Source organism: Pituophis catenifer, unplaced genomic scaffold (assembly GCF_029215685.1).
Source record: "Pituophis catenifer annectens isolate HBS135680 unplaced genomic scaffold, rPitCat1.0.hap2 SCAF_3, whole genome shotgun sequence".
Taxonomy (NCBI): domain Eukaryota; kingdom Metazoa; phylum Chordata; class Lepidosauria; order Squamata; family Colubridae; genus Pituophis; species Pituophis catenifer.
In genome coordinates, this window is record NW_027256883.1 from 191832287 (window position 1) to 191859523 (window position 27237).

Consider the following 27237-nt stretch of genomic DNA (forward strand, 5'->3'; position numbering starts at 1 on the left):
TCTATTGCGTGCTCTTGTATTGTTTTGGTTGAAACTGAAGTATTCATTGGCTGGTAGGACATTGTAGCAGATGATTTTATGTACTATGCTTAGGTCAGACCGAAGACGGCAAAATTCTAAGTTGTCTAAGCCCAAAATTTCGAGTCTGGTGGCATAACATTGCATCAAGAAAAGGAATTCCCTTCCTTGAAGTTTCTTCAAATTCAGTGGAGTCCCAATGTGAGATCTACACAAATTCAAAGTTTTGTTCCAAGTCCTATGAAAAAGTTTCTACAGATGTGCTTATCAGAAAAGGGATGGCCACATGCAAGGATATAATGCAACCCAGAAGATAAATTAGTAAGTAAGGGCAGCTATTACTGCCTGGGCCAAGGTCTCCTCATTGATAAGAGAAAAGAGAGTTTATGCTGCAAGCTGTTCAAAAGATACATATGAGTATTTTTACCAGTTCTGCCAAGACAGGCAAGAAGATGATGATTGTAGCTGTGTTACTGGCAAATTCTGTGAACATTGCTATGACTGCTGTGATGAGAATTACAGCCACAGGAGGAGGGAGATTCTCCAGAGGGTCAAGACGACCGCCAATCCAGACAGACAAACCTGATTCCTGTAGCAAGAAAAGAAATTTCCCAAAGTTATGTAAGAGAATCAATAATATTTAAACCCCTGCAAATCTCCTTCCGTTCTTATCATACAATGACAGTATTTGGGGAAGTTCATTTAACTGACAATAGACATGCATCCCTGGAGGACTCATTCAGGGAGATGAATAAAGATGGCCATTTACCCTTCATATTTACTGCCTCACATATTGCTGGTGTGGCAAAATATCTCTTTATTCTATTAGAATAATAAAGACATCCAAGCTTGCTTGGGACCAGATAATTAATTGTAAAAGATGTAGCACATTGTGTTTTTAAACAATACACCTGTTTTGAATTATTACCGTCATCTGTGATTATTTTCAATTGAGGAGTCACTGTGGTACTTTTTCCCCTTCAGAAAAATTCATGTGATGAATTTTTCTATCATCTATTTATTTTGCATTTCAGCTAAATGCGACTCCTAGGAATTATATGAACAAGTCCCTGTCTAGTTGTGTCCCCATTTATTCGTATCCATTTCCTGTATTCGTAATCATGTTTATACTTATATCTGTTATCTTATACATGCTTGACAAATAAATAATAAATAATAAAATAATAAAATAAAATAAAATGATTTCTTCTTAGGGCTGAGAAAAAGTGAGTAGCCAAAGTCACCCAGCTGGTTTCTGGATCTAAGAAAGGACTAGAACTCAAATTTCCCCACTTCTAGCCAAGTTTCTTAACCACTAAACCAAATTGGTTTTTAGTTCAAATATAACACCACACTATAGCAGGACTTTTTGAATTATGGCTAGTCAAGCAAACTATATTAAGCTGCTCAGATCACTTGGTTGAGTTGGGCAGCTATAGAAATTGAACAAACAAGCAAATAAAGTGGTCAGTTTCATACATACAGCTAAATTCATAAATGGTAGGGATGAACAGATCACACTAAGCCAACATTGACCAAATTGATTTGAATTTAATGTAATGTGTGAACCAGGCCACTGTATGTCATGTAGCATAATATAATGTAAAGTCATATATCACAATAGTGCCTATAGAAAATCACACACAGAGACAAATGTTTTATAGGCTGCACTTTAACAGACGTACCTCACATCCTTTTGCCATTGCAAACCCTCCTCCAAGCAACAGAATTATATTCCAAGGAACACTTTCTTGGGCTTTTCTCCAAGTTAGCAAAGGTTCATTCTCAACATTTGATGCTAGATGAAAAGGTTTGTAATGAAGGACAGAAATTAGCAATACAGTCTATGGTTGCCTTCCCAACCTAGAACCTCCAGATATGTTGGGATTATCTAGATGTTTTGGGAGTACAAGTCCCAGCATCCTTAACCAGTCAGCCCAGAGATAATGGTGGTTAGGAGTGATGGAAGTTACAGTCCTAATGTAGCACAATTTTTATTTTTATTTTTTTGCATATTTTTTTGCAAGCTAACTTAAACAATGCATACAAAATCGAGGACCCATTATTCCAATGTAATTGAAATTTCAAGGATCTTCATACCAGTTGTGTTCACATTGTTGTAGTCACAGTCAGTGATCGAGATTTCTGACAATCCATGCTAGCTTCCCACAAGCAAAGACAATGGGGAGGCCAGCAGAAACTGAGAAGTTGCTTCCGCTGCTATTGCTTTTTGCCTATCCATGATCATTCTGTTTCTCTCTTTAGGTAAAGAAATAACTTTGAAAGGATGTCCCAACAGGTCATGCATAGTCTAGTGTAGTTTTAACTGGTATCTTTCCTGCATTTTTGCATAATACCGTTATTACAAATTCTTTCATGCATATGTCTAGAGGATCAAATATATTGAATGTAAGAAATAAATCAAACAGAATCATCAATTTGTATAGGAATTCTGGAAACTGAAGTCTCAATGTAGCAGAGGGCACTAGGTTGGGAAATGCTGCCCTAAATCAGTAGCCCCCAACCATTTGGGCACCAGGGATCAGTTCTCTGGAGAGAGGTTTTTCTGTGGACCATATGGGGTGTGGTTTTGCATGCTGCCTGCATCCCACGGATGGGGCTTCACTTGTTTGTGCAGCCCAGTTTCTGGCATGCCGTGGCCCAGTGCCGGTCCACAGACCCGGGATTGGGGACCCCTACTGTAAATAATAGCTTAATATGATGTGAATGAGCCTAGATAAAGCTGATCTGACAGTTTTTTGCTCTTCTTTGAATCTAAGGCAACCATAATACTTTCAGATATTTTTGCATCTTTTGCCAAGCCTCAAACTGGCTCCTTTCAAATAAACTAGTTAATATTAACTATGATTTCCTAGTTCAGGCAACATGATAAACAGTGTCTAAGCAAATATAAGAGCAAATCCTCTGGAATCCTCATGGCTATGTCAGGTGGGAGGGGAAGGGAGAGCTGAGTTCTTGATGCTAAACTGTGAATTACTATCCTATTATACAGTAAAGGGCATCTCTTATGTCATGAACTATCTTCCATTAAAGAAACCCATTTATCATATTTTATATATGAGATATAGGTATGCGAATCAAAATTTCACAGACCAATGAACCAGGAATTGATTTGATACAAATTCTTGGGAGGACAGAGCTTTTTAGCATAATATAAATGGTAATGTTAACACCAGCATTTCAGACTTACAAAAACACTGAAAAGTAATACATGGATTGGGCCTAAAAAGCCCCAGAAGTAAAAGAAAATAGAAGCATATCATTTAATTCATTTTTTAAACCACCATACTGTTGCATTCCAAATATGATGAGCTATAATTTCCATAATTAGCACCCATTCAATCAGCTTATTCAATCATTGGCTGTTTTGGCTAGAAACAAGGAATACAGGATACCAGATAGTAAACCTGACTATCTGATAGGATACCAGATAGTAAACCTATCACTATGATATATAAGAGCATTTTTTACTGAAACAATTTCAGCTTATGCAAAACATGGATCAGAAAATCTACCATATTGCAATTTCTGGTCAAACATAGCATGAATACATGTGTAATTACATAAATACACTTCTTCCAGTAAATGTGATTCGTCACTTGCTGCAAAGAAAAAATGGAGAAATCCAACTAATTCAATCTGTAATCTTATCCTTTCAGTCAAATACTGTATATTTTAGTATGTAGTGTGCAGAAATGCTGTAACTTCAATGTTTATCTGGTGACCTTTGTCTATGCAAATATCAGAATAGAAATATTGAATATGTATGAGCAACATTTTTACATTTGTCTTTGAAATCACTTTTTTGGCTTTGCTTTTATCACTTGCTTATTGCTTATTTGCTATTTGAGGTTTTGAACTTGATGTTTTCTTTGCTTCAAATAAAAAAGTATTTAAAAAAATCTAATGCCCATTCAGTGGGCATTTAAAAAAATAGTTCGCACTTTGGATCTAGAGGGTTAATTTTCTACTCACAGTTCAAACATAACACTTAGGGCAACAAATAATCCAAACCTTATCAGTAAAGGTTTATAAATGGATTTTTGCAAGGCAAGGCATCCTGTTACCTAAGAGAATTCTTATTACTAGAGTAAGCACATTTATGTATTTGTGTATTTGTTTGTCCAATTTATATCCATCTCGCAAAACAATTGAAATAGCTGTTTTGTGTCATTACTACAATTCTCCCTTATCCTGAGGACAAAGTTAGCCAAGTCACGTGATTTTCTGCAACACTGCCTTTATATTACTTATCCAAATGTCTGTAAATTAATCAATGTCTACATACTTCACTAGAACAGGTGCTATTGGAAAGAAAGGCAAACAATTATATTTGGGGAACTAAAGGAAGGATCTTCAAAAGCCATTACTTCCATTGTCCTCCACAGTCTGTGCTGAAAAAAGCAGAGAACTTGGTGCTTTGTGGTGAACAGGGAAATTGGCACCTGACAGAACACATTATCAACGAATCCACTGTCATTGACAGTCACCCCTTCTGAATCCACTGTCATTGACAGTCACCCCTTCTGAATCCACTGTCATTGACAGTCACCCATTCTGGATCTTCATTGTTCTTCCCTCCTCAAGATTCTTTAGAGCAAACTTTGGAGGATAATTAGAACTGCAGAAAAAACAATTGCTACCAACCTGCCTTCCATTGAGGACCTGTATACTGCACAAGTCAAAAAGAGGGCTGTGAAAATATTTACAGACCCCTCGCATCATGGACATAAACTGTTTCAACTCCTACCCTCAAAACGACGCTATAGAGCACTGCACACCAGAACAATTAGACACAAGAACAGTTTTTTCCCAAATGCCATCACTCTGCTAAACAAATAATTCCCTCAACACTGTCAAACTAGTTACTAAGTCTGCGCTACTACTAATCTTCTCATCGTTCCTATCACCCATTTCCTCCCACTTATGACTGTATGACTGTAACCTTGTTGCTGGTATCCTTAAGATTTATATTGACTGTTTCCCTATGACTATCATTAAGTGTTGTACCTTATGATTCTTGACTAATATATCTTTTCTTTTAAGTACACCAAGAGTGTATGCACCAAGACAAATTCCTTGTGTGTCCAATCACACTTGGCCCATAAAGAATTCTATTCTACTCTAGTGAGTGTGCATAACATCTGCCTACCAATAAAGGAGAATATTTGTAGCAGTGGTGGGATTCAAAAAAATTTACTACCAGATCTGTGGGTGTGGCTTGGTGGGCGAGGCAGGGGAAGGATACTGTAAAATCTCCAATCCCACCCCACTCCAGGGGAAGGTTACTGCAAAATCCCCATTTCCCAGCTGGGTCTCGGGAGGCAGAGACTAGATGGGGGCGGGGCCAGTCAGAAGTGGTATTTACCGATTCTCCGAACTACTCAAAATTTCCACTACCTGTTCTCCAGAACTGTCAGAACCTGCTGAATACCACCTCTGATTTGTAGTTCAAGGTTGAAATGAGGGATCCTTGGTGTTCTCTGAGCTTGCTTGTTTTCTTGCAGATGTTTCATTACCCTCACTAGGTAACAACAACAGTGCTAGTAGGGAGTGCTGTTTGTTGTCAGTTGATATTCTGGTGTCTTGCCTGTCTGTGTGGGAAGGGGCGGTTTTAGGGATTAGGGATCTGGACCCTAACCCTAGGCTGTTGGGCTGTTTACCAATGGCTCTTTGGCAGTTTCCTGATTGGGGTATTGCTATAATGCCAAAGAGCAAGCTCAGAGAGCACCATGGATCCTTCATAACATCTGCCTATATCTCTTTAAGCCAAATGAGATCCCCCCTCTCCCCCCCCGCCCCCGGATCACATTATAGAAGGCAACCATGTGATCCTGGGGGAAGATATAGTTGTTTTCAAAGTGCTGAAAGGTGCTATGTGAAAGCCTCTGTGTACTCCAAGGCAGGGGTCTCCAACCTTGGCAACTTTAAGACTTGTGGACTTCAACTCCCAGAATCCCTCAGCCAGCTTTGGGAGTTGAAGTCCACAAGTCTTAAAGTTGTCAAGGTTGGAGACCCCTGCTCCAAGGCACCCTTTTCCTTTCCAGTCCAAAGTGAGGCACAGTCCTAATATCAATAAGTGTTTTCCCTCGTCCCTCTTTGCCTAACTGAATGTTTTTTTATATATATATACTTTATTGATTTTTTTTTAAGACAAATAAAATATAATAGCAATTTTGTTTGACATCGGATTCGCAGTGTTTGTACATATATACATGAAAAAATATCTGGTATCATTTATACTATACATTTCTAATTAATTTCCGCACCTTTAACTCCTTCCTTGATTCTATCATTTATCCATTCGTACCATCTTCCCCATATCATATCGTAATCTGAATTTTCATCATCACTTATCTCGTATGTTAATTTACTTATCTCTGCACACTCTAATATTTTGCTAATTATAAGGTCATCTGGTGGTAGGTCTTTCTTTTTCCAGTATTGAGCGTACGCCAGTCTGGCAGCTGTAGTTATGTGTATTAGGAGGTGGACCTTTTCCTTTCCATGCCCTTTCTTTACCATTCCCAGGAGAAATATTTCTGGGTTCAAATCAATTTCTTCTTTGAGTATGTCTTTCAACCATCTCCGAATTTTGCTCCAGTATCTTTTTGCTTCGGGGCATGTCCACCACATATGAAAGAAGGTGCCCTGACCATGACCGCATTTCCAACAATTTGGGTGTACATTGGGGAACATCTGTGCTAATCTTGCAGGTGCTAAGTGCTAAGTAACTGAATGTTTTTAATACTCTATAGGATAAATGAGTTTAAAAAAGAGAAATGTATCAGTCAACCTTTTCTATAGGGCTGTGGAAGCCAGTGTTTCAATACACTCTAGAGAGAATTTAAAAATATGAGATCTGAGAACAAACTTTGGTAAACCAGCAATTTACCTTTTAGATCAAACCACCATTTAAGAGATGGCTTTTTTGCTGGGAAGAAGAACAGTATTGTCACTATTGTGATTCCAGTAACTGCATCTGAGACAAACCTAACAGAAATGGAAAGAAGATTCTACATAAGCAAACCAGATTTTATCAAAGAATAAGTTCATGAACATTTACAGTTTATAATTATTTTTTTAAAACCCTGCAAATTATTGCCCTAAATTAGAAAATTAATTGGAACCTAAAATTACAAATTGGAGAAAGCATGAGAAGTAGCCTTTATTTTTTTAAATCAAGACTAGTTTTTAATCATTGAGTGATTATTGATAACTGACCAATTATAGGGTACAATAATTGAAATAATCATATTCTAAAATGAAGAGAGAAAGCTATTTCACCAGCTACAGACCAAATAATTTCAGAGTCAGATACTGTATATCCAGGAGGAGACCTGATGAAGATACCTTGTTGGACCTGGAAGAGTAGGATGGACTGTAGTGATAGGTGATCCTGAAAGTAATGTAGATGTAGGACATTGAACCCCCCCCTCCCCGGATTTTGATCTGGATTTAAAAATTAAGTGCAACAATGCAGCTGTTTCAACACAGGGAGGAAGTGGAACTTCTGAGTTAGACTAAGCACATCTTTTAAAAGAGCATGATTAAAAAAATAAAAAATAAAAACCGCTTCTGAAAAAGTCAGGTGAACATCTAAATCATGGCCCTGTCCAAGTTCATGATGAAAATTGAAACACCCTCCCTACAAATATTAACTGTGGTCCTTTGTCAGCATTTGCTCTGAGACCTTAAGCAAAAGTCCTTCAAACTTCTAGACAATTAAAAACTCTAGATATTGAATTGGATATATTAGGTATTTAATTTCCATGTAAAGTATGTGTCCTACAATAGAACCATTATCTAAGAGGAAGTAAAAAAGAAAAAAACTTATGACCTTTTCCTCTGATACATGAAATATGAGAGTTTTCACTAACATGATGGTGCCCTATGGGTCTAATGAGATATAATTTCCATCTTTCTGCAACAGAAGAAGGCAGATCTGGGAACTTCAACTAAAGCATGATCAAAATTTGGCATTGCATAATCTCTTAAATGTAGAAAAAAGATTTAAAATGCAATGCATGCTGTTTTTGAAGCAAATTGAGAAATCAGTGGATTATACAATTCAACCCCAATAAAGTTTATAAACAGCATTATCAGAGGAAAAAAGTATGATTTTTCTATGTATTCTTGAAAATTGGAAGCATGTTCTCACTTTTTAAATAATCACACAGCTACATTAACCTGATAGATATTTTACAACAAAATTGTCTTTGTTGTTATTGTTAAACTCAAGTTAGGATGACTTTTTCAAGAAATATATGAACCAGTGGTGGGTTTCTACCGGTTCGCCCCGGTTTGGGGCGAACTGGTAGCGGCAGTGGCGGGAGGTTCCACCCACCCACCCGGACATCATCACGGATACTCTGCGCATGTGCAGAAGGTTCTGCGCACGCGCACGCTCACAATTCTGAACCGTAGTGAAGGTAAGTGAAAGCCACTACTGATATGAACATTTGGTCCAATTTTCCATTCAATATAGGACAGAATTCCTAAATCTCTTATTTACTTAAATGAGTTCGAATAAACTAAAAATAAAAGCTTACCCTGGTTTGAATAAGCTTGCCCAACCTGTGATGAATTTTGGATCTCTGGAGAATAGCAGGATGGCAAATAAACAGAAGAGAACAAATACTGCCTGCTCTGCAAACCTGTATTGGAATAAAATTAAGTTAAGCATTTAACTTAAATAATTGCCTGAAGTTTAAATTCAGTTAGAAGTAGCAGATGGTAGGAAACATGAAGAGGAACAAATGATTTAAGGTGTTTTTATGTGAAAGGCAAAAAAATGCAGGAGAAACCTACAAAATGAATATAACTCCAAATGTTATTCATCTGTTATGTAACACATATCATATAACCTGAGTCAGTTTTGTTTATTGGACTAGACATGGGTCAATCTGAGCTCTTATCTTGCTTTAAGCATGAAGCCAACTGGGTGATTTTGGCCAGTCACTTTCTCTTAGTTATAAGGAGAAGGCAGTGGAAAATCACTTCTGAAAATGTTGCCAAGAAACCTGCAGCAATTTCCCCATTTAATTGCCAAGAGCAAGTACACCTTCTTATTTGAATCTTGGTTGTAGATAAGCATGGATATAACCTATCTCCAGGCATTCAAATAAACGAATAACAAACATGAATTTTCCTCACACACACTTCCATTCTATTTGAGGAACTAATGTCTGAAATGGCTAATGTATATCTGGAAGGTCTTGAATAGACAGCAGCAGCTGATTGTGAAAAACATCAGCAGAGCCAGACTTGGGTAGTATTTAAATGAATGATCGCTGAGAAATACTGTATATAACTGTCTAGACAAGATTAGGAAGTCAAAAACATTCCAGAAAAAGGCATCAGCAATCTACTTCCATACTATTGCCAAGACACATTAATAGATATGTCTAGGAAGCTAAACTGAGTCTTGTCTATATTTATATCTGAAATATGTTTGTCATGATGTCCCATACCTTGGTTATATTCACCTTAAATTATTGTCATGTGTTTAGGGGCATGAGACTGCCTCTGAAGGTAGTTCAGAGATTACAGTAGATACAGAATAGGGTACAAATATGAAGATATTCTTGTATTGATTACATTGGCTGCTTATTGCTTCCCTTCACAATTCAAAGCAATGTTTTTGAGCTTTAAAAACGTCAGTGTATGAGCTTGCCCATATTTTAAGAATGGGTTGGAAGACTTATTCTCTGCCTAGACAGCGAGAACTGATACATTGGCAGGTACAGATAAATTTGGTGCATTAAATCATCTTGGTGCATTTTTATGTGTACATTTTTAACCTATATTTTCAAATGCTTTGTGATTTATACATCAGTGGCTGGTGATAGTACCCTGAAAGGTGAACTTTGTTTTTCAATAAATAGATTTTGTATACATGGAGACTATGTTTCAAAATTCAAACAGGAGTATAGCATATAATGATCAGAGTCAGAAGTAGACATTGTTTTGGTCCATATGTGCATTGTTTTCCAGGAATGTGAAAACAATTTATATTTAATTTGGTTACGTTAAATACAACACTGTGTACTAAAAGTCTAATTTAATAATCAGTTAAAATCTCAGCCTTTGGATGCTGAGAAGGGAGCAGAATGGAAAGCTACTTCATAATGAGTATTTAAAAGGAGATTCATTACTAAACAACCATAGCATCAAAAAGCACTCTAAAGGCAACCAAAGCATCAAAACCAAATAAATAAATAAAAGCAGAAAACCATCAATAGATTTAAGGAAAGAAACAAGAAACAGAAGCGATTTCAAAGAAATCTGGAACTGCTAATCAAATTGGCAGCGGCTGGTTTAATGGAGTTTTTATATTCTTAAAACAGTAAAAAGCCTTTGATTTTTACAGTGACACTTTGCAGGTTCCTGATGTATAATCACTTGAATGGTGGAGCAGGAGACTAATTTCTTGCATAACCACCTCTTAATGATGAAATCTTATCAGCATCTTTTCAGGCAACCTGTCCTACCTTATTTTGCAGTATCTATGCAATATCTATACGCAGATTTTTAAAAGTCAAGTTTAAAAAGGTAAAAGTATAACACAAAAACAAAACAAAAAATCTGAGGAAAGTTAACAAATTAAAAAGGTTGTCTGGCTTTTTCTGAAAATGCCCCTTTGATTGTTCCATCTGAGAATACATAAATATAGGTACAATACGCAACAACAGAGCCTGCACGAGCTAACTACCTTATTAAGAAAAAAAGTGAAAGCAATGGGCTCCATAAATAATTTATAGAACAGCCCTCTAATTATGTGGGCTGAAGTTTTTCAGCTTTTGTGATCATTATATAAAAGATAATTCATGAAGGACATCCTTTATTGCTCTGTGGGATCATTCTTGAGTGCCTGAGCTACAAATTTTCAAAACTCAGAAGACTAGCTAATTAAAGAATTAGCTCACTCTTTACTTAAATAATTTAGCAGAGATAATTAAACACAACAACAGCGACAATATTTCAAATGGATTCTGTCATTTGAAATCTGGTCTCGAAGCATGGCTCCAACTAAACGTTCTTGATCAATGAAAAGAAGACATTAAAATAGAAACAAAACAGCTATAGGAGAATATGTATTTCATGAACATTCTTATCATTACAGTGATTTTTCTTGTAAAAGAGTTAAGTACAGCTGTTGACATACGTTGAAATCTGAAATTTATGAAAAATCCCCATTATTAGATGACAGTAGAATTAAATTAATTCTAGAGTCCTTAGTTCTAACCTAGATGTACAATCATAAACAAAGACCTTTAAACACATATTGCACATAAAAAATAGACAAGGCTTCCAATGCATCATCTCAACCACCATTATAACTCTTTTGACCAAAACCTGCAGATACTTCTGATGTTAAATGGGACTGAATAGAAATGTTACCATTATAATATGCATCTATTTGATATCTCATGTCCTTTCCTAATAATTTCATCTTCTTCTTTGTGATGTTTGTTATTCTCATTGTGACTTACTTTATCGGTCCCAGTTTCTCATAGTCTTCCGTTATAACTGACCGAGCTCTGCCTTCTGCATCAGCTCTTATCTCCGATTTTTTCTTTTTGCAGTCTCTGAAAATCGGAAAAGTGGGTGGGGGGAGTTGCTCAGTTTAAGTTGTGTAGCCATTTCTCCAGATCATCCACAATATTTATTGTAAGATCCTGGCTTGCAGAAAAGAATTCATACTGCTGTTGATTAATATAATTCTATTTTCTGATTTCTGTGATTTTAAAATTTTGGCTAATTATTTGTTAACATTTTGTTAAATTTGTTTTAACTTTAGAGGAAAATAGGTTATATGTCTAAGAGATACTTTTGAATGACAATTTTGTCATGCCATGACAGTACACTATTTACTGACTATATTCAGCATCACTGGGGCATTTTAAAGAATATATTATCATTATTTTAGCAGCCAAATGACTTTTTAAAAGGTTCCATTCAATACCTATGAAGTCCTGTTTCTGAGAAAGAATTATAAAGAAAGTGCCACTATGAAGAAGATGCAAAGTTTAGACTTGTCTGCCTGGACATAAGTACATGTGATCATCCGTTGAGAATGTTTATCTTGGCATTTTTGACAAATGCCAATTATAAAACTAGAAAGAGTTAAAAATAATGTTTATAATATGGGTGGAAATGGTTGAGAATTTCCACAAAATGTGGCAAACAAAATGTTCTTTAAAACAATGTGAGAATGGAGTTTAAGTAGCTATCATGTTCCAGGTACATTGTAAGAAACTCAAGATTTTTGTATTTTTAGTTAGTAAAATAATTGAACATCTTTCTTTTCTCCTATCAGTAAGCAGCAAAAATACTTGTATATGCAAAAAAATAAAAATAAAGAATCAGCCTCCCCAGTTGTAAAAAGAATGTCACTGTCATATAAAAACTATATTCACAAATCTCTAATCTTCTGCACCTATGCATTATCTCTGTGCATTGAAGGACTTCCTATTTCAGAATAGTACATTTCTCACTTTATCACAGTTGCTCCATTTCAAAGAGATTTCTCACAGTTTCCAGCTAGCCTAGCTACAGTGCATTCAGAAAGTATTCAGACCCCCCACTTCACTTTTGTCAATTTTGTTTTCCTGCAGCCTCATTCTAGTTGTTGACATTCTTTTTTTTTCTCATTAATCTACACTCAGAACCCCATAATGACAAAGTGAAAACAGAATTGTAGATATGTCTGTAAATTTATTAAAAAGAAAAAAAAACTTCTGGGAAAGAATATGTGAATGTCAAATTACGTTATTTTATAATAGAGATTATTTTACATATAGCATTATTTAAAATACAGATATTCCATTATCATAATCTTCATCACCTCATCTTGGCAGTGAAAGCAGTTAACATAAAAAAAATAAAATGTCAAGAAAACCAAATTAAAAACTAGCTCAGACATCTTATCCTGTGCTATGAGCAGATTACTATTATAATTATTATCTTTAAAGTTTAGAAAATACTCTTTTGAAATGTCCCTGAATTCCTTAGAAATGCCTTCAATTTGAAAGCAAATGAAGAAGGCATCAGTGGAGATGAGAAGAGGATGTTGTAAGTACCCAGATTACAAAAGGTTTACAATAAAACAGTTACCAATTAACAAATTGCGTAATGAAATCACTGAAGTTTAATCCTTGTCGAATGTAACATGCCCTGGTCCAAATTTTCAGGGAGATATACTTTAACTCTAATTCTGCAAAACCACTGAAGCTTGAAAGAAGGAAAAACCCACAAGCTTTTTTACTTTCATAAAATGTGAATATCTACTGTTATCACAGTACATTTAAAGAAAACCAATAAGTACAAGAACAGAACATTTCTTCTAGTTACTGAATATTCAACCATTTTTTTTAAAAATACTTGTCTTTGAACCCTATACTCATTACAGCAAATTAATGAAACTCCCTGCAGCTCTCAACAAAACTATGTCAACATCAGTTTCAGAATTTTTAATCATGATGGAAGAATAAGTGTAGAAAGTACTGAGAACTCTTCCAGGATTAGTAAAAAGGCTGGAAGAGAAATATCTTTACAACTTCCACTTCCCAGTTGAAATATCTTGTTCTCTATCTTTTGCTGGTAATGGACATTTCCAGTTTTAAAAGTCAGCATATTTAGGAACAAAGGACACAAACCCCATTGTATAAACAAAAATGATTTTAAAAAATGAAGAACATTACAGAAAATTATATGAATGAAAACAGGTTAAATATACATTCAATTTAAAGATGTCCCTTGTTCCAACTTTTGGATGAACACCCAGTTAAAGTAATTATTTCAACTGCAAATGAAAACAAATTCAAATTATGCATATAACTCTGATGTAACCATACCTTAAGCTAATGCATCCATAAAGGAAGCATATCCAGAGCCATCCAAGAAAAAGGAAAAGTACCATTAAGGGAAAGGCAAACACAAACCAAGAGCCAAAGTTCACAACATCACATCCTGGAAAATAACTTAGAGAAAGAAAAAGACCAATTAATACAAAGTGGAGAAAATATCTTTGAATACATTTGAAATATGAAATATGTAACCAACACAATATGTTTTACAACCTTCCAAAACCAATTTATAAAATGCAGTTAATAAAAGATTAGCCACGATTATCTGATTTTTTTCTACATTCTCTAGGAAAATGCTACTCAACAGTCCCTAACTCTGCAATTCCTGACACACACACTGACTGACTTCATAGAATTAATTTATGCTGTATTTATTAAACATTTTTCAATAGGTCACAATAAGTTGGTTCACCCATTGGGGGACACAAAACATAGTGGCTGGATTCACATAATATAATAAGCCAATATCAAAAAGTCATATTGTGCATTGTGTGAACTTGACCAGTATCTGAAGATTTCCTATTATCGTTGCCAGTGTTGTTTTCTACAAATACCAGATGCCCAACTCTGACAAAAACTGTACCTCTTTAACTGTCCTGAAAGAATGAGATTTGGGGCTGTCCCAGTCAATGTTGCTGTTCCACCAATACTAGCAGCGTAAGGGATAGAAATCAGAAATGCTTTCCATACATTTGTCTTGTACTGTTCTTCCTTCATTGCATCCACGGAAATGTCAACTGTGACTTCCTTCTCTTCAGTCATGTCTTTCCTTCAAAACATTCCAAATAAAAATATAGCATTTGAAATAAGTTTTTGCTTATAGGTCTACTGTTACCTTCAGAGAGGAATATTTGGGGCACTTTGTATATTATAAATAATGGGATTAATTCTTCTGCAAAAGGGTAAGGCCTCTATGGGTATAGGTTGGATTAAGTTTGAAGCAGCAATAGATTGCACCAGTGGCACCCAATGTTTTAGTTAATTTTAATCTTTTTTGTTTAGGATTGTGACCATCTTTTAAGTAGATGAAAAGTAAAAACAGTACCAACTCTACATTTAATACAGAGATGGGAATGCGATCATGGGACACACTCAATATTTTTGGAAGGATGACATTATAATGTAAAGTGGTTGAAGCTATTTTATATGAACAAGAAGACTTAGACTAGAGTCCCCCCCCCCATTTTGACCATCCCTGCTTTTAAGGTATATAGAACATGAAAAATCAGAAGACACAACTTTTCTTTCTCCCGCATGACAAATCCTTTGTTTTTTATCTTTTATGCAAGTATGAAAAATACCTAAATTCTGGATGTTTGTTTCCTTTAAAGACAAAAGGAGAAAAGTTAACTAGATGGGCCATAAACTTAGTGTCAGAACATGCACTTAACTTGCAGAGGGCTCAAGGTTCAATCTTTAACATTTACTGTAAAAAGAAATAAAAGACCCCTTGCCTAAGAGTAAGGAATGTTTGCCAGAAGGAACAGAAGACGCTGCCTCATACACAATAGGCGTAGTCATAGTTGAATCATAGGCGAACTATAGACTGGGTCCATTTGTCCAACACAATCAATGCTGATTTGCAGAACCTTCTCAAGTTTTTAGGAAGGGATCTTTCCCAATTCAGTCTTGAGATGCCCAATATCCTTATTACATGTAGCCTTGTTGAACAATGCCTTTGTTGGATTTTGTGTAAAACCACTATTTAACAGATTTAACAATACATGTGTGAACCTGCTTTCCTTTCCATTTTCTTATACTGGCATAGCAAAAAAGTAAGTTTTGCTTCCATTTCCAATTAATTACAGCATTGTTCTTATTGTTTGTATCAACTGTAGTTGATTTGAACTAAAATTTAATCAAGGTAACACAATTTTTTTAGTTCTGGAGGCCACAGTAGTAGCCACAGTTACCAACATTGCATTGCACCTTCCCAACAAAATGCTTTCTCCCCAATGCAGAAGCCTTTCATTCCAATCAGACAAACAAATGACGGAAGGACTGTGGTGTGACGCTATCCCACCATTATAATTATACTTGGTATCCTGATATAGGCAGTTCCCTTCTGACAAATAATTGACCGGAAAAAACATAGTACCATTACAGCAGTCTCCCTTTCTACTGATTGAATTCCATATGGAGAAAAGAGAAATCTCTTTAGCAGTTATCCAACTGGTGGGAGAAGGAAAAAAGGCTGAGCACCAAAGAATGGAGGCCTTTGAACTATGGTGCTGGAGAAGACTCCTGTGAGTCCCTTGGACTGCAAGGCAATCAAACCAGTCACTCCTAGAGGAGATCAACCCTGACTGCTCTTTAGAAGGCCAGATCCTGAAGATGAAACTCAAATACTTTGGCCACCTAATGAGAAGGAAGGACTCATTGGAGAAGAGCCTAATGCTGGGAAAGATTGAGGGCAAAAGAAGAAGGGGATGACAAGAGAACGAGGTGTCTGGATGGAGTCACTGAAGCAGTAGGCATGAGCTTAAATGGACTCCAGAGGATGGTAGAGGACAGGAAGGCCTGGAGGAACGTTGTCCATGGGGTCACGATGGGTTGGACACAACTTTGCAACTAACAAGAATATGAGGACTTGGAGACACTAAACTGCATCTATTTTTTAGAAAACTAAAAGATTCCCCAGGACTACAACCATATTTTAATCTAGGCTAAACCACTACTAAAACTAACCATAATTAATCTTGGTCAGGAGGTCATCCTGATAAACAGCAGTTCCTTGAAAATGGAAGCAGGTGGTTTTCTCCTTGCAACCCTATCAAAGGAAAATGGAAGAAAGCATACCCAAACCCCAAATTCTCTTTCCAGATTTCTCAAAAAGGATCATCCAGATGTATGGAACAATAACCCAGGATTCTGGTGCTGTTGAGAACTGTGGGAACTGCGATCTGCAAGCAGTATCTAGAAATGCTACTAATGAGGACGGGTGTGCTATAGATGAGTAAATTTATTTCACAGAATTATAAAAACATATATAGAAAGATCTTCCCCGTATAGTACCTTGGAATCCTACCCTCACTATAAATTCATCCTCAGATCCAAATCCTCGGTGTCTTCTTACCATCTTTTTGCATCAAAATCTGTGCTTGTTTCTCAACTATGAAGGTTCCTGTCCCTTGTTTACAAAATGTCTTTCCCTACTAAGAAAATTAGAATTTCCCATCTCACCAGTTCCCCAAATCTTACAAAACATAGCAAGATGTGGAAGATTATTTTCCATAAAAACAGAGATGTATGCCTTGGATATTACTGCCAAGGAAGCAATTTGATACTTCATACAGATAGTGTCTTCCTTTTCAATAGCAACTTACTCATTAGCATTTGTCAGAAGCTGCATCTCAGTTGGCACCATGTGAAGTTTATTCTGATGTACCGAACCTAAAAAAATAAATATTTCAAAAGAGTTTTTAAACAGAACAGAAAAATGATTCTTGAAATATATTTATATTATTATTATATTTATTAAATGTGTATACAGTGTATGTGACTTGCATTGATTCCTACCATTATCAAAAAGTGGTCTTCTTTGATATCTGCTTTTCAAAAAATGGTTAAAAGGCATATTCACTTCTGGACATTCATAAAATTCATCTTAGTCCACATTGAAATAAATATTGATATTCACTGCAATTATTGCATTTTTTAAAAAAGAGGGAACCTGAAATATATTGACCTGGTCCTAACAGAATGTGCTGTTCTGATCTCAGTAGAATTGTTGCAGGCATACACGCACACATACAAATTTTACTACTAAACTATATTGCTCACACTAGAAGCAAAATACAGGTATTCTAAACTAGTAGTTTCATACTTTAGTGTTCCATTTGTAGAAGTAGAGTTGCTAGTCTCACTATGCTGCATGGAATATTACTTTTTGATTTTTTTTGAGGCTCTAAGGCAGTGTTTCTCCAGTCCACCCATCTTCAAGCTTCCAAGGTTGAGAAACACTGCTCTAAAGTGAATTTAAAAGTTTGCTGAGTACCACATGGCAATTATGGCATCATAAAACGGTTCACAAATTATACTGGTTCAGATTATGATTTGGTTGCTTTTTGGTTTACGGTATTATACCACCAAGCTCAGAGAGCATCAAAGATACCACAAATATTACATTAATGTTTGTTTTGGCTTTTTTTTAAAGGAACAATAAATCTACTTGCAGTTGCATATCTACTATATCTATTTCCAAGCTCCCTGGAAACTTTTACCTCTGATGGCACCATATTCATTTTATTCATCTTATTAGGATTTTTCAAGATTCATAATTAACAAAAGTCATCTTTAACTTTGTTGCCTTTTTTTAACAAAAATGTACTTATTGTGAAATGCTTGTTTTCGTATTTATTAGAATCTTATTAATACATTTTTTTTGCAGAGGGACAGAATTAGGATCACTAGGGATTAAAATACCCTGTTGAGTCTTGATTGTAACAGAACCTGTGCTCTTTTGACCCTAAATCTTCTTGTATAAACTTTTCCACTTGGAACTGTCATCTTCTTTTACTTCTTTCTTCATATTGGGACAGACAGGATATTACAGAAAAGCACAAGGTGGACAAAGTCTATGAACCTGCTCACTCTGCTGTTGAAAGTATGTGTCTTACAGCTCAGTGAACCTATGACTTTTGCACTGTCATGTTTTATACTTCACTATTTCACCAATCCTGGCATTCTTTCTTATTTAAGCAATAAAATGGTGTCTCAGCTCATGACTAGAACAAGAGGGAAGGAATTAAAACAATAATATACCGCGGATGCCTTTTCCGTTCCACAGTACAAAGTGTATGTCTCAGACTGGGCAAATGTTGATACAATCTAGTTTTTGAGTTTGTTCAAACTATTAGGAAAAGGATTATGTTCTCTGGAACAGCAGGTCTGTAACTAAGAACTTATTGTCCTTGGCTATTTTAGATCTACTGAGGGTGGTGATGCCAGGAAGGATTGTCTTAGATTATGAGTGAACACGAGGTGGTTGGATCTGGCCACAGTTATCCATCCCTTGGTAGCACAGAACTCTGTTTGAGACTACCCTTGAAGAATAACAAAAACTTTAGTTAGCAAGCAGTGAAATGTCAATGGAGAGGTGGGTCCTACCTCTTCCTTCCATTGCTCCATGTAAGCATTGTGTCACTGCGCTTCCTGTATCTGAGCCCGTAAATCCACTGGTTCCTGAACCGCGTAGAAAGACTCTACAGGCAACACTGTCCAAAGCGGAAGTGGGTGTTCGATGTGGGAATACTCCGGTTTCCGCGAAAGCGCATCTGCCCTTTGGTTGCAACTACTGGGGATGTACATAACATGGAAATTGAACCAGGCAAAGAAGAGGGACCACGAATCTGCCGTTGGTTCAGTTTCCAGGCGGTCTGTAGAATCTCCAAGTTTTTGTCCGTCCGGACTTCAATTTGATGCCGGGCCCCCTCCAGAAGATGTCTCCAGGCCTCAAGCGCCATCTTAATGGCCAGTAACTCCTTCTCCCAGATGGTATAATTGGCTCAGAAGGGTTGAGCTTCTGCAAATAATACGTGCAAGGGAAGAGGGTACCGCCGGACGTGCGAGCCTGGAGTAACACCACTCCAACAGCAACATCCAATGTATCTGCTTCCACCACAAATGGATGGTGGGGGTCAGGATGCTTCAAGATGGACTCCTTCATGAATGCCTGTTTCAAGGCCTGGAATGCCTGCTGCTCGGAGGTACTTCAATGAAACAGGACTTTTTTCTGCAGAAGCTGGGTGAGGGGCATGGTCAAGGAAGCAAAGCCAAAGATAAAGGTCCAATAGTAGTTGGTGAACCCGAGGAAGCGCTGGACATCCTTCACTCACCGAGGAGGTTGCCAACTACGTAAAGACTCCACCTTGCTCGGCTCCATGGCAATGCCTTCAGGAGAGATGCGATGTCCCAGGAACTCGATGGTGGACTAGAAAAACTGGCGTTTCTCAGTTTAGCATACAGGTGATGCTCCCGAAGATGTTGCAGCACCAGGCGGAGGTGCTGTTAGTGGCTTTCTCAGGAAGGAGAGTAGATCAGAATGTCATCCAAATAAATCACGACAAAATTGTCCAAGAGGTCCCTGAAAATGTCATTGATGAAATGTTGGAAGACGCGGGAACATTGGTCAGCCGAAACGGCATCACCATATACTCAAAATGTCTGTACCGGGTGTCGAACACCATCTTCCATTCATCCCCAGGACGAATTCAAACAAGATTATAAGACCCGCGCAGGTCCAATTTGGTGAACACGGTGCTGTGGCTCCATCCTCCGAGCCTATCTTATCGGAGGGAGAAGGTTCTGAACATGAAGGAGAGGAGTCGGCCAGGCCTCCCTCTCCAGGCCCCTCCTCTCTGGCACTGCCTCAGGTGCCGGCTGAGGAAGAGGAGATTAGCCAGGAGCCAAGTGTCTCTGATGATAGCGATGGAGGCGATCTGTCATTCCTGGATCCATGCCAACGAAGGCGTGATAAACGGTTGCAGCAGTTGAGGAGGCGTGCCAGGGATTAGGCTGAGTCACTGGACCACACCCCAGAGACTATATAAGAGAGTGTGGTGGCCATTTAAGACTCTGTGACGGACAAAAACTAACTCTGACTAGTCACTTTGAACAACGCTTAAATCTGCCGAAGGTTTCTTGTTTTGAACTGGACTATTTGCAAACTCTGCCGAAGGTTTCTTGTTTTGAACTGGACTATTTGCAAACTGTGTGTATTTCTGTTTATCTGGTGAAGGGATATTAAGTAAAAAGCACTTGGCAGTCGGTGCTCGTCTTGCTGCCAAGTTTTTGATTACAAACTGTGCGTGCCAAGTGCTTCCTTTAACCCTCGGCTGGCTGTGTGTGTGTGTGTGTGTGTGTGTGGAGATGGGGACAGAACACACGGTAGCCTCCTGGAGCCGTTCCAATAGTTCAGTAATAAGGGGCAGAGGATACCGGTTGCACACTGTGATGGTGTTTAACTTGCAGTAGTCGCAACAAAGTCGCAAGTCTCTGGTCTTCTTTTTCACAAACAGGATCGGGGCAGACAGTGGTGATGATGAGGGCCAGATAACACCCCGAGCTAAGTTTTTGTCCACAAAGTCCTGTAACGCAGCCAACTCAGGGTCCGGCATTGAATACAAACATCCCACTGGGAGTGGCGCGTCTGGAATCAAATCAATGGGGCAGTCATATGGCCAGTGCGGGGGCTGAAAACATCTGCAAAGTCCGCTAAGTCGGGGGCAAGGACACCCCAGTTGGATCCAGCAACTGGCCTGTGCAGACTTGGCGGTGGTGGTCCACGCATGCAGGCTCAGAAAAGAGATGAAGTTCTGGGACCAGTAGATCTGCGGGTTGTGTGTCCAGAGCCAAGGCAAGCCCAAGACCACAGGAAAATGCAGGCCAGAGGTAATATAAAATTGAATGACCTCCTCAATAGGCGCAAGGGTTGTGTGATGGCCTTAAAAGGCCCAGACAGAAGCACCCGGCCATCAATGGTCTCCACAAACATGGGAAGATCCACTGGACACTGAGGGACTGCATACTTGGCTGCAAATGCCACGTCCATAAAGTTAGTTGTAGATCCGGAGTCAACCAAGACTTGAGCTGGAACCCCCTACAGACTATTGGACAAAAATACTCTTGCCGCCAGGATCAAGTGCCGGGTGGGTCCGGGCTCCATGTCCGCTGGGCGTGACTTGGTATTGGTGCAGAGTCTCCCCTAGATCAGGCTTGGGGCATTTCCTGACAGGGTTTTCTGTGGCTTTGGGGCCGGCCCAGAAGCCGACTCCCCTTGTCATTTCTTGGGGCAAGAGGCGGCCATGTACCCGGGTTCCCTGCAATACAAGCACAACCACCCTGATTGCCGTCTGTTTTTCTTGGCCACCGACAGACGGGGTCTGGCTATGCCTAGTTCCATTGGCTCCTCCCTTGGAACTGGGGTCTCACGCACAACTGGTACCACCCAGGTCTCCTGGCAGGCACGGCGACTGGTCTGTATCTGCAACTGGGCATCGATCCTAAGGCACAGGTGGGTGCCTTGAGGGTCGGAGGAATATCACCCGGGACCAGCTCGTCCTGCAACTCCTCCGATAACCCATCCTGGAATGCGTCCACAAGGGCCGAATCCTGGCTAAGCAGCCAAAACTCACTGACATATTCCTGCTGTGGGTTCCGGCCCTGCTTCAGGGTCTTCAGAAGTCTGGTGGCAGTCTGCGCTTTGATGGGGTCCTCATACATAAGTCTGAGATGCTCACAAAACCCCCTGAAATTGTCCAACAGAGGACTAGCCTGGACCAGCAGGGGCATGGCCCAGCGAACCGCAGAGCCAGAGAGCAGGCTGATCATAAACCCCACTTTATCCCAGTCAGTGGGGAAGTTCTCAGTTCTTAGGCTGATGAAAAGCTGGCATTGTCCCACAAAAGCAGGAAACATGGCCTGATTGCCATCAAACGTGTCTGGCACAGCAATGGGACATTTTCTATGGGGAGGGGGAGCTTGGAGCTGAGCCATCTGTGCAGGTAACAAAACTAATTGCTGCTGAAGCTTCGTGTTCTTGGCACGAAGCTGCTCCATCATGATAAAGGTTTGTTGGTAATTAGCCTTGTTGGTAGGAAAGCAAACTGTTGTGATCTAGGCCCAAGTAGTTATTACCAGACACAATCAGTCCTAAACAAACATATTTTCTTAGAACAGCTGAGAATTACTTCATTCTCATCTTAGTCCAAATTAAGTCCAAAAAAAATTCTTCATAAACAGTCCTTTGTCCTTATCACCAACCTTTTCTACTTTGGCATCCTGCCAAAGGCTTTTCTTGGCAAAAGTTCAGCAGCAAGAGACACTGACAAGAACAAATGTAGCAACATTGCTTTCCTACAAAGATCCCAAGTGCTGTTGCTGCTCTTTTAAGCCTTCTGGGAAGGGCCAATAATCTCCTGACCTTACTCCCGAGTCATCCTTTTTGCTTTAGCTGCTCTTGCCTTCTGGCAGTTCTTCACATGCATGCACTAGGAACAGGCTCCTCCTGTTCCTCTGCCTCTCTGCTATCCGCCTCTAGAGGCTCCGGAGTCCACGCATTGCTCCCAGATGGCCCTGGCCCCATCTCTGCCTCCGACTCAGAGCCCTCATCCGGGCTTTCCCCTGACTCCAGGACTGGCCCATTGTCTTCCCCAGCCTCCTCACTGTCCGACTCTGCTGCCAGCTCTGCAGGCTGCTGGCGGACCACAACACAAAGTTGACTCAGCCTTCCATCCTTCTGAGGTCGGTAAAATGAGGACCCAGATTGTTGGGGGCAATATGCTGACTCTGTAAACTGCTTAGAAAGGGCTGTAAAACACTGTGAAGCGGTATATGAGTCTAATTGCTATTGCTATAAACTTTTATTCATTAAACATGAAACTCAGTCAACTGAACATTTAAAAATGTATCACAAATATCATTGACTGATGCTGATGGTTGATATGGGTTGCTGCAGTATTCTAGGTATCTGTTGTGGCTCCGTTGCCTGAGCCTGGGCTATCGACAGATGCAGACTCTGAGAATGAGGAAGAGGAGTTGGCAAGGCCTCCCTCTCCAGGACCCTCCCCTCTGGCAATGCCTCCAGAGGACACCGAAGGCCAAACGATAGGCTCAGAGCCAAGCACGTCCCCGCAGCCACAGGTGGACAGCGATGAAGAAGATAAGAGCTGGCTGGACCCTCGGCAGAGGCGCAGGGAGAAGCGTGCGCAGCAGAGGGGAAGGCGTGCCAGAGATTAGCTGAGTCACTGGACCACACCCCACAGGGTATAAATGTGGGTGTGGTGGCCAGTTCAGTTTGTGACGAGCAAAAACTGGAAATAATCCATGATCTCTGCGTTACTGGACTTTGCCTGCTTTATCGGACTGCATTTGGATTAATCCTTGTATTGTTGAAACTCTGCCTGTTTTATCGGAATGCTTGCAGTCTAATCTTTGTTTTGTGTGAGTAAAGTCTGAATTGGCAGCTAGCCACTGGGTTGCTGCCAGCTTTATCTTCAAAGAGTTTTGTCGTGTGGCTTATTAACTCCGGGCCGTCTGTGGGGGTGCGTGTGTGGTACGGGGACAGAACAGTATCAACCAAGTATCTTCTTAAAATATATGATCTGAGTAGCGCAGTTTTTTGCAGCTCCGCTGGTGTTATAGCAGGAAGCTGCAATTTCTTGATGTATTTTGTAAAATTCTTGGACATGATACCAAGTGCCTGGATGACAATGGGTAGCACTGTTACATGTTTCATCCATAATCACATAGTTTCGATGGCCAGGTCGCAATATTTCATGATTTTTTCCAGTTCTTTTTCTTCGACTCTGGAGCCTCCTGGTACAGCAATAAATTGTATGCTTCGACAACTGTCTGGTGTGTTGTGTTCCAAATGATGATCCTTCTTATTTGAAAGTCCCACAAGATCATCACCTTCTTATTTTCGACAACTTTTTCCACTTTATGTTCCCATGACTTTTTGGATACAGGTAAGTTATATTTTTTACATAATGACGAGTGGATTAATTTACCAATTCGGTCTAACTTTGTAATCAGTTTGTTGCACGCTGATTACACGATTTTGCTGCTCTCACATATTAAATGTGAAACAGTTTCAACTTTGTCGTTGCAAAGTCGGCAGTTTGGATTATCAGTGGGTTTTTGCATCTTCATTTTCATGTTGTTGTTAATCCAATAATTCTTTAAAAATAACTTGAATTGTAAGTCATAAAATGTTTATACTGATATTTCTGAAATCTGGCAGCCTCTGCCCACTCCATCTCTCATGTCTGTAAATGTTATCATACTATTTCAAAAAAATATAAAAGATACTGTCCATCCAAGCAATCTGAATAGCACTGACCTGCTTTCTTGTGCTCAGGTGAGGTTTAAATCAGATCATTTCTTCAATTCATTCTCTTGTACTCAGAACAAATATTTTCCCATACTAAGTTACTGTTGTTAGAATATAGGAAAACGCAGCTTTGAATATTATGTAAATCTGCAGCTCTATTGTCCTTCTTATTCCTTGTTGCAGCACCATGGGAACTAATATGCATATACATATAAAGCTAAAGGTTTCCCTGCCAGTCGTGTCTGATTCTCGGGCACGGTGCTCATCTCCGTTTCTTGGCCGAGGGAGCCAGAGTTGTCTGAAGACAATTTCTATGGTCATGTGGCCAAAGACGTTACTTTCCCATTGAAATGGTACTATTAATCTACCCGCAATTGCATGCTTTTGAACTGCTAGGTGGGGAGGAGATGGAGCAGGTAACAGGAGTTCATCTTGTTGCATAGCTCTTGGGTCAAACCCAGGCTGTCAGCTCTCCAGCTGACAAGTTCAGCCTCTTTAATCCCTGAGCCATTGCGCCAGTGGTGGGTTCCTCCCGGTTGCGCCCGGTTCCACCGAGCCGGTAGCGGTGATGATATGACGTCACCGAACCTGTTCTGCCCCCACGCCCCTCCCGCCCCCCCTGCCCCCCCACCCCCTGCATTATTCTTACCTTTTATTTAGCCCCACCCCCAATCTATTGTTGCCTCCTGAGTCCCAGCTGATGGCTAGAGGGAAAAAAACTGTTTAAACTCTTGCCGCGGGGTTTCAAAGGGCCGCTCTACAGCTGATCAGTGTTAAAAGAAAACAAATAAGTAGACCGGTGCCTGCAAAAATAAATGGGTAGACCAGTGCCTGAAAAAATACATGAGTATATCAGTGCCTGCAAAAATAAATGGGTAGACCAGTGCCTGCAAAAATAAATGGGTAGATCAGTACAGCTCTGCAAGCAGTTAAAAGCCTGCTAGACCAGTACCTCTGCTAAATCCTAAATAATTGTCACATGACCATCAAGCCACGCTCACAAAATAAGCGGTAGTAAAAAATTTTAGAACCCACCCCTGCATTGCACCCCCTTGCACATATACATATACACATACAGCTTGTTGATCAAAAGGTGGGCAGTTCAGTGGTTCAAGTCCCTAGTGCCGCATAACAGGGTGAGCTCCCATTACTTGTCCCAGCTTCTGCCAACCTAGCAGTTCGAAAGCACATAAAAAATGCAAGTTGAAAATAGGGGCCACTTTTGGTGGGAAGGTAACAGCGTTCCGTGCGCCTTTGGCATTTAGTCATGCTGGCCACATGACCACAGAGACGTCTTCAGACAGTGCTGGCTCTTCGGCTTTGAAACAGAGATGAGCACCACCCCCTAGAATCGGGAACAACTAGCACGTATGTGCAAGGGGAACCTTTATTATTATTATTATTTATTTATTAGATTTACCTTTACCTTTACCTTATACATATACACACACACATATCATACACACACATACATATACATATCATATACACATACACATACACGCCAAAAATGAACGTATACTTTTAGGAACACTGGGTTGCATCAATCAGACTTACCTTTATTTTCTTCTTTTACCCTATTGCAATCATTAGATGTTTCCTTATCTCCAAAAAGGCTTTTTAAAACAGCCAATGCAATTGGTAGCATCATAGCAGTAGAGGCTGTGTTACTCAGCCACATAGACAAGAAGGAAGTTGTTAGCATCATGCCTAAAATGAGCCTGAAAAAAGAAAAGAGAAGAGAAGAGAAGAGAAGAGAAGAGAAGAGAAGAGAAGAGAGAAGAGAAGAGAAGAGAAGAGAAGAGAAGAGAAGAGAAGAGAAGAGAAGAGAAGAGAAGAGAAGAGAAGAGAAGAGAAGAGAAGAGAAGAGAAGAAATTCAGGATCTTATAGAATCATTTTTTTTTTCATTTCAGTTGAGAAAATTCCATGGTGACATCATTTTAGATTAATCAGTATGGTGCAATATCACCTACCAGCCAGGGGTGAAATGCTCCTGGTTTGGACCGGATTTCCCGATCCGGTAGCGATGGAGGCGGGTGGTTCAGAGAACCAGTAGCAAAAATCCCTCCCCCCCCATTGCCCAGCTGAGCCGCGCAATCATCAGAGGCTTTTTTTATTATTATTTTTAAAAGCATTTTTTCTACAACCTCTTCGGCTGAAGAGGTTATAGAAAAAATGCTTTTAAAAGTACAAACAAAGCCTCTGCCGATCAGGAAAGTCAGCTGGGATCGTCAGAGGCTTTAAAAGCATTTTTTTAACAACCTCTTCAGCCAAAGAGGTTGTAGAAAAATGGTTTTAAAAGTAAAAAAAAAAAAATTGGCCACGGCCACTGGGTCATATTACCCATCACCACCAAGCCACGCCCACAGAACCAGTAGTAACAAAATTTACATTTCACCACTGCTACCAGCATATACCAATTTGGTGCCTTACTGTCAGTCTTACCAGATAGCCAGACCCAGAAACAGATGCCAAATATGCCACTTTTAACT

The 27237-nt window shown here is 39.3% G+C and overlaps 1 protein-coding gene across 2 annotated transcripts in view; it reads right to left on the reverse strand.

Annotated features, from left to right (window-relative positions):
* Positions 1–27237, reverse strand: part of SLC13A3 (solute carrier family 13 member 3) — a 52481-nt gene that overhangs the window by 7046 nt on the left and 18198 nt on the right. The window contains exons 3-11 of one of the 2 annotated variants that reach the window (XM_070940026.1): positions 26302–26465; positions 17237–17303; positions 14494–14679; positions 13899–14024; positions 11535–11630; positions 8592–8696; positions 6935–7032; positions 1704–1816; positions 446–607 (exon numbers count right to left, since the gene is read on the reverse strand). In XM_070940026.1, the coding sequence (XP_070796127.1) occupies positions 446–607; positions 1704–1816; positions 6935–7032; positions 8592–8696; positions 11535–11630; positions 13899–14024; positions 14494–14679; positions 17237–17303; positions 26302–26465 (1117 nt within the window). The remainder of the gene's footprint in view (positions 1–445; positions 608–1703; positions 1817–6934; positions 7033–8591; positions 8697–11534; positions 11631–13898; positions 14025–14493; positions 14680–17236; positions 17304–26301; positions 26466–27237) is intronic. The other variant, XM_070940027.1, reaches the window with a different exon arrangement.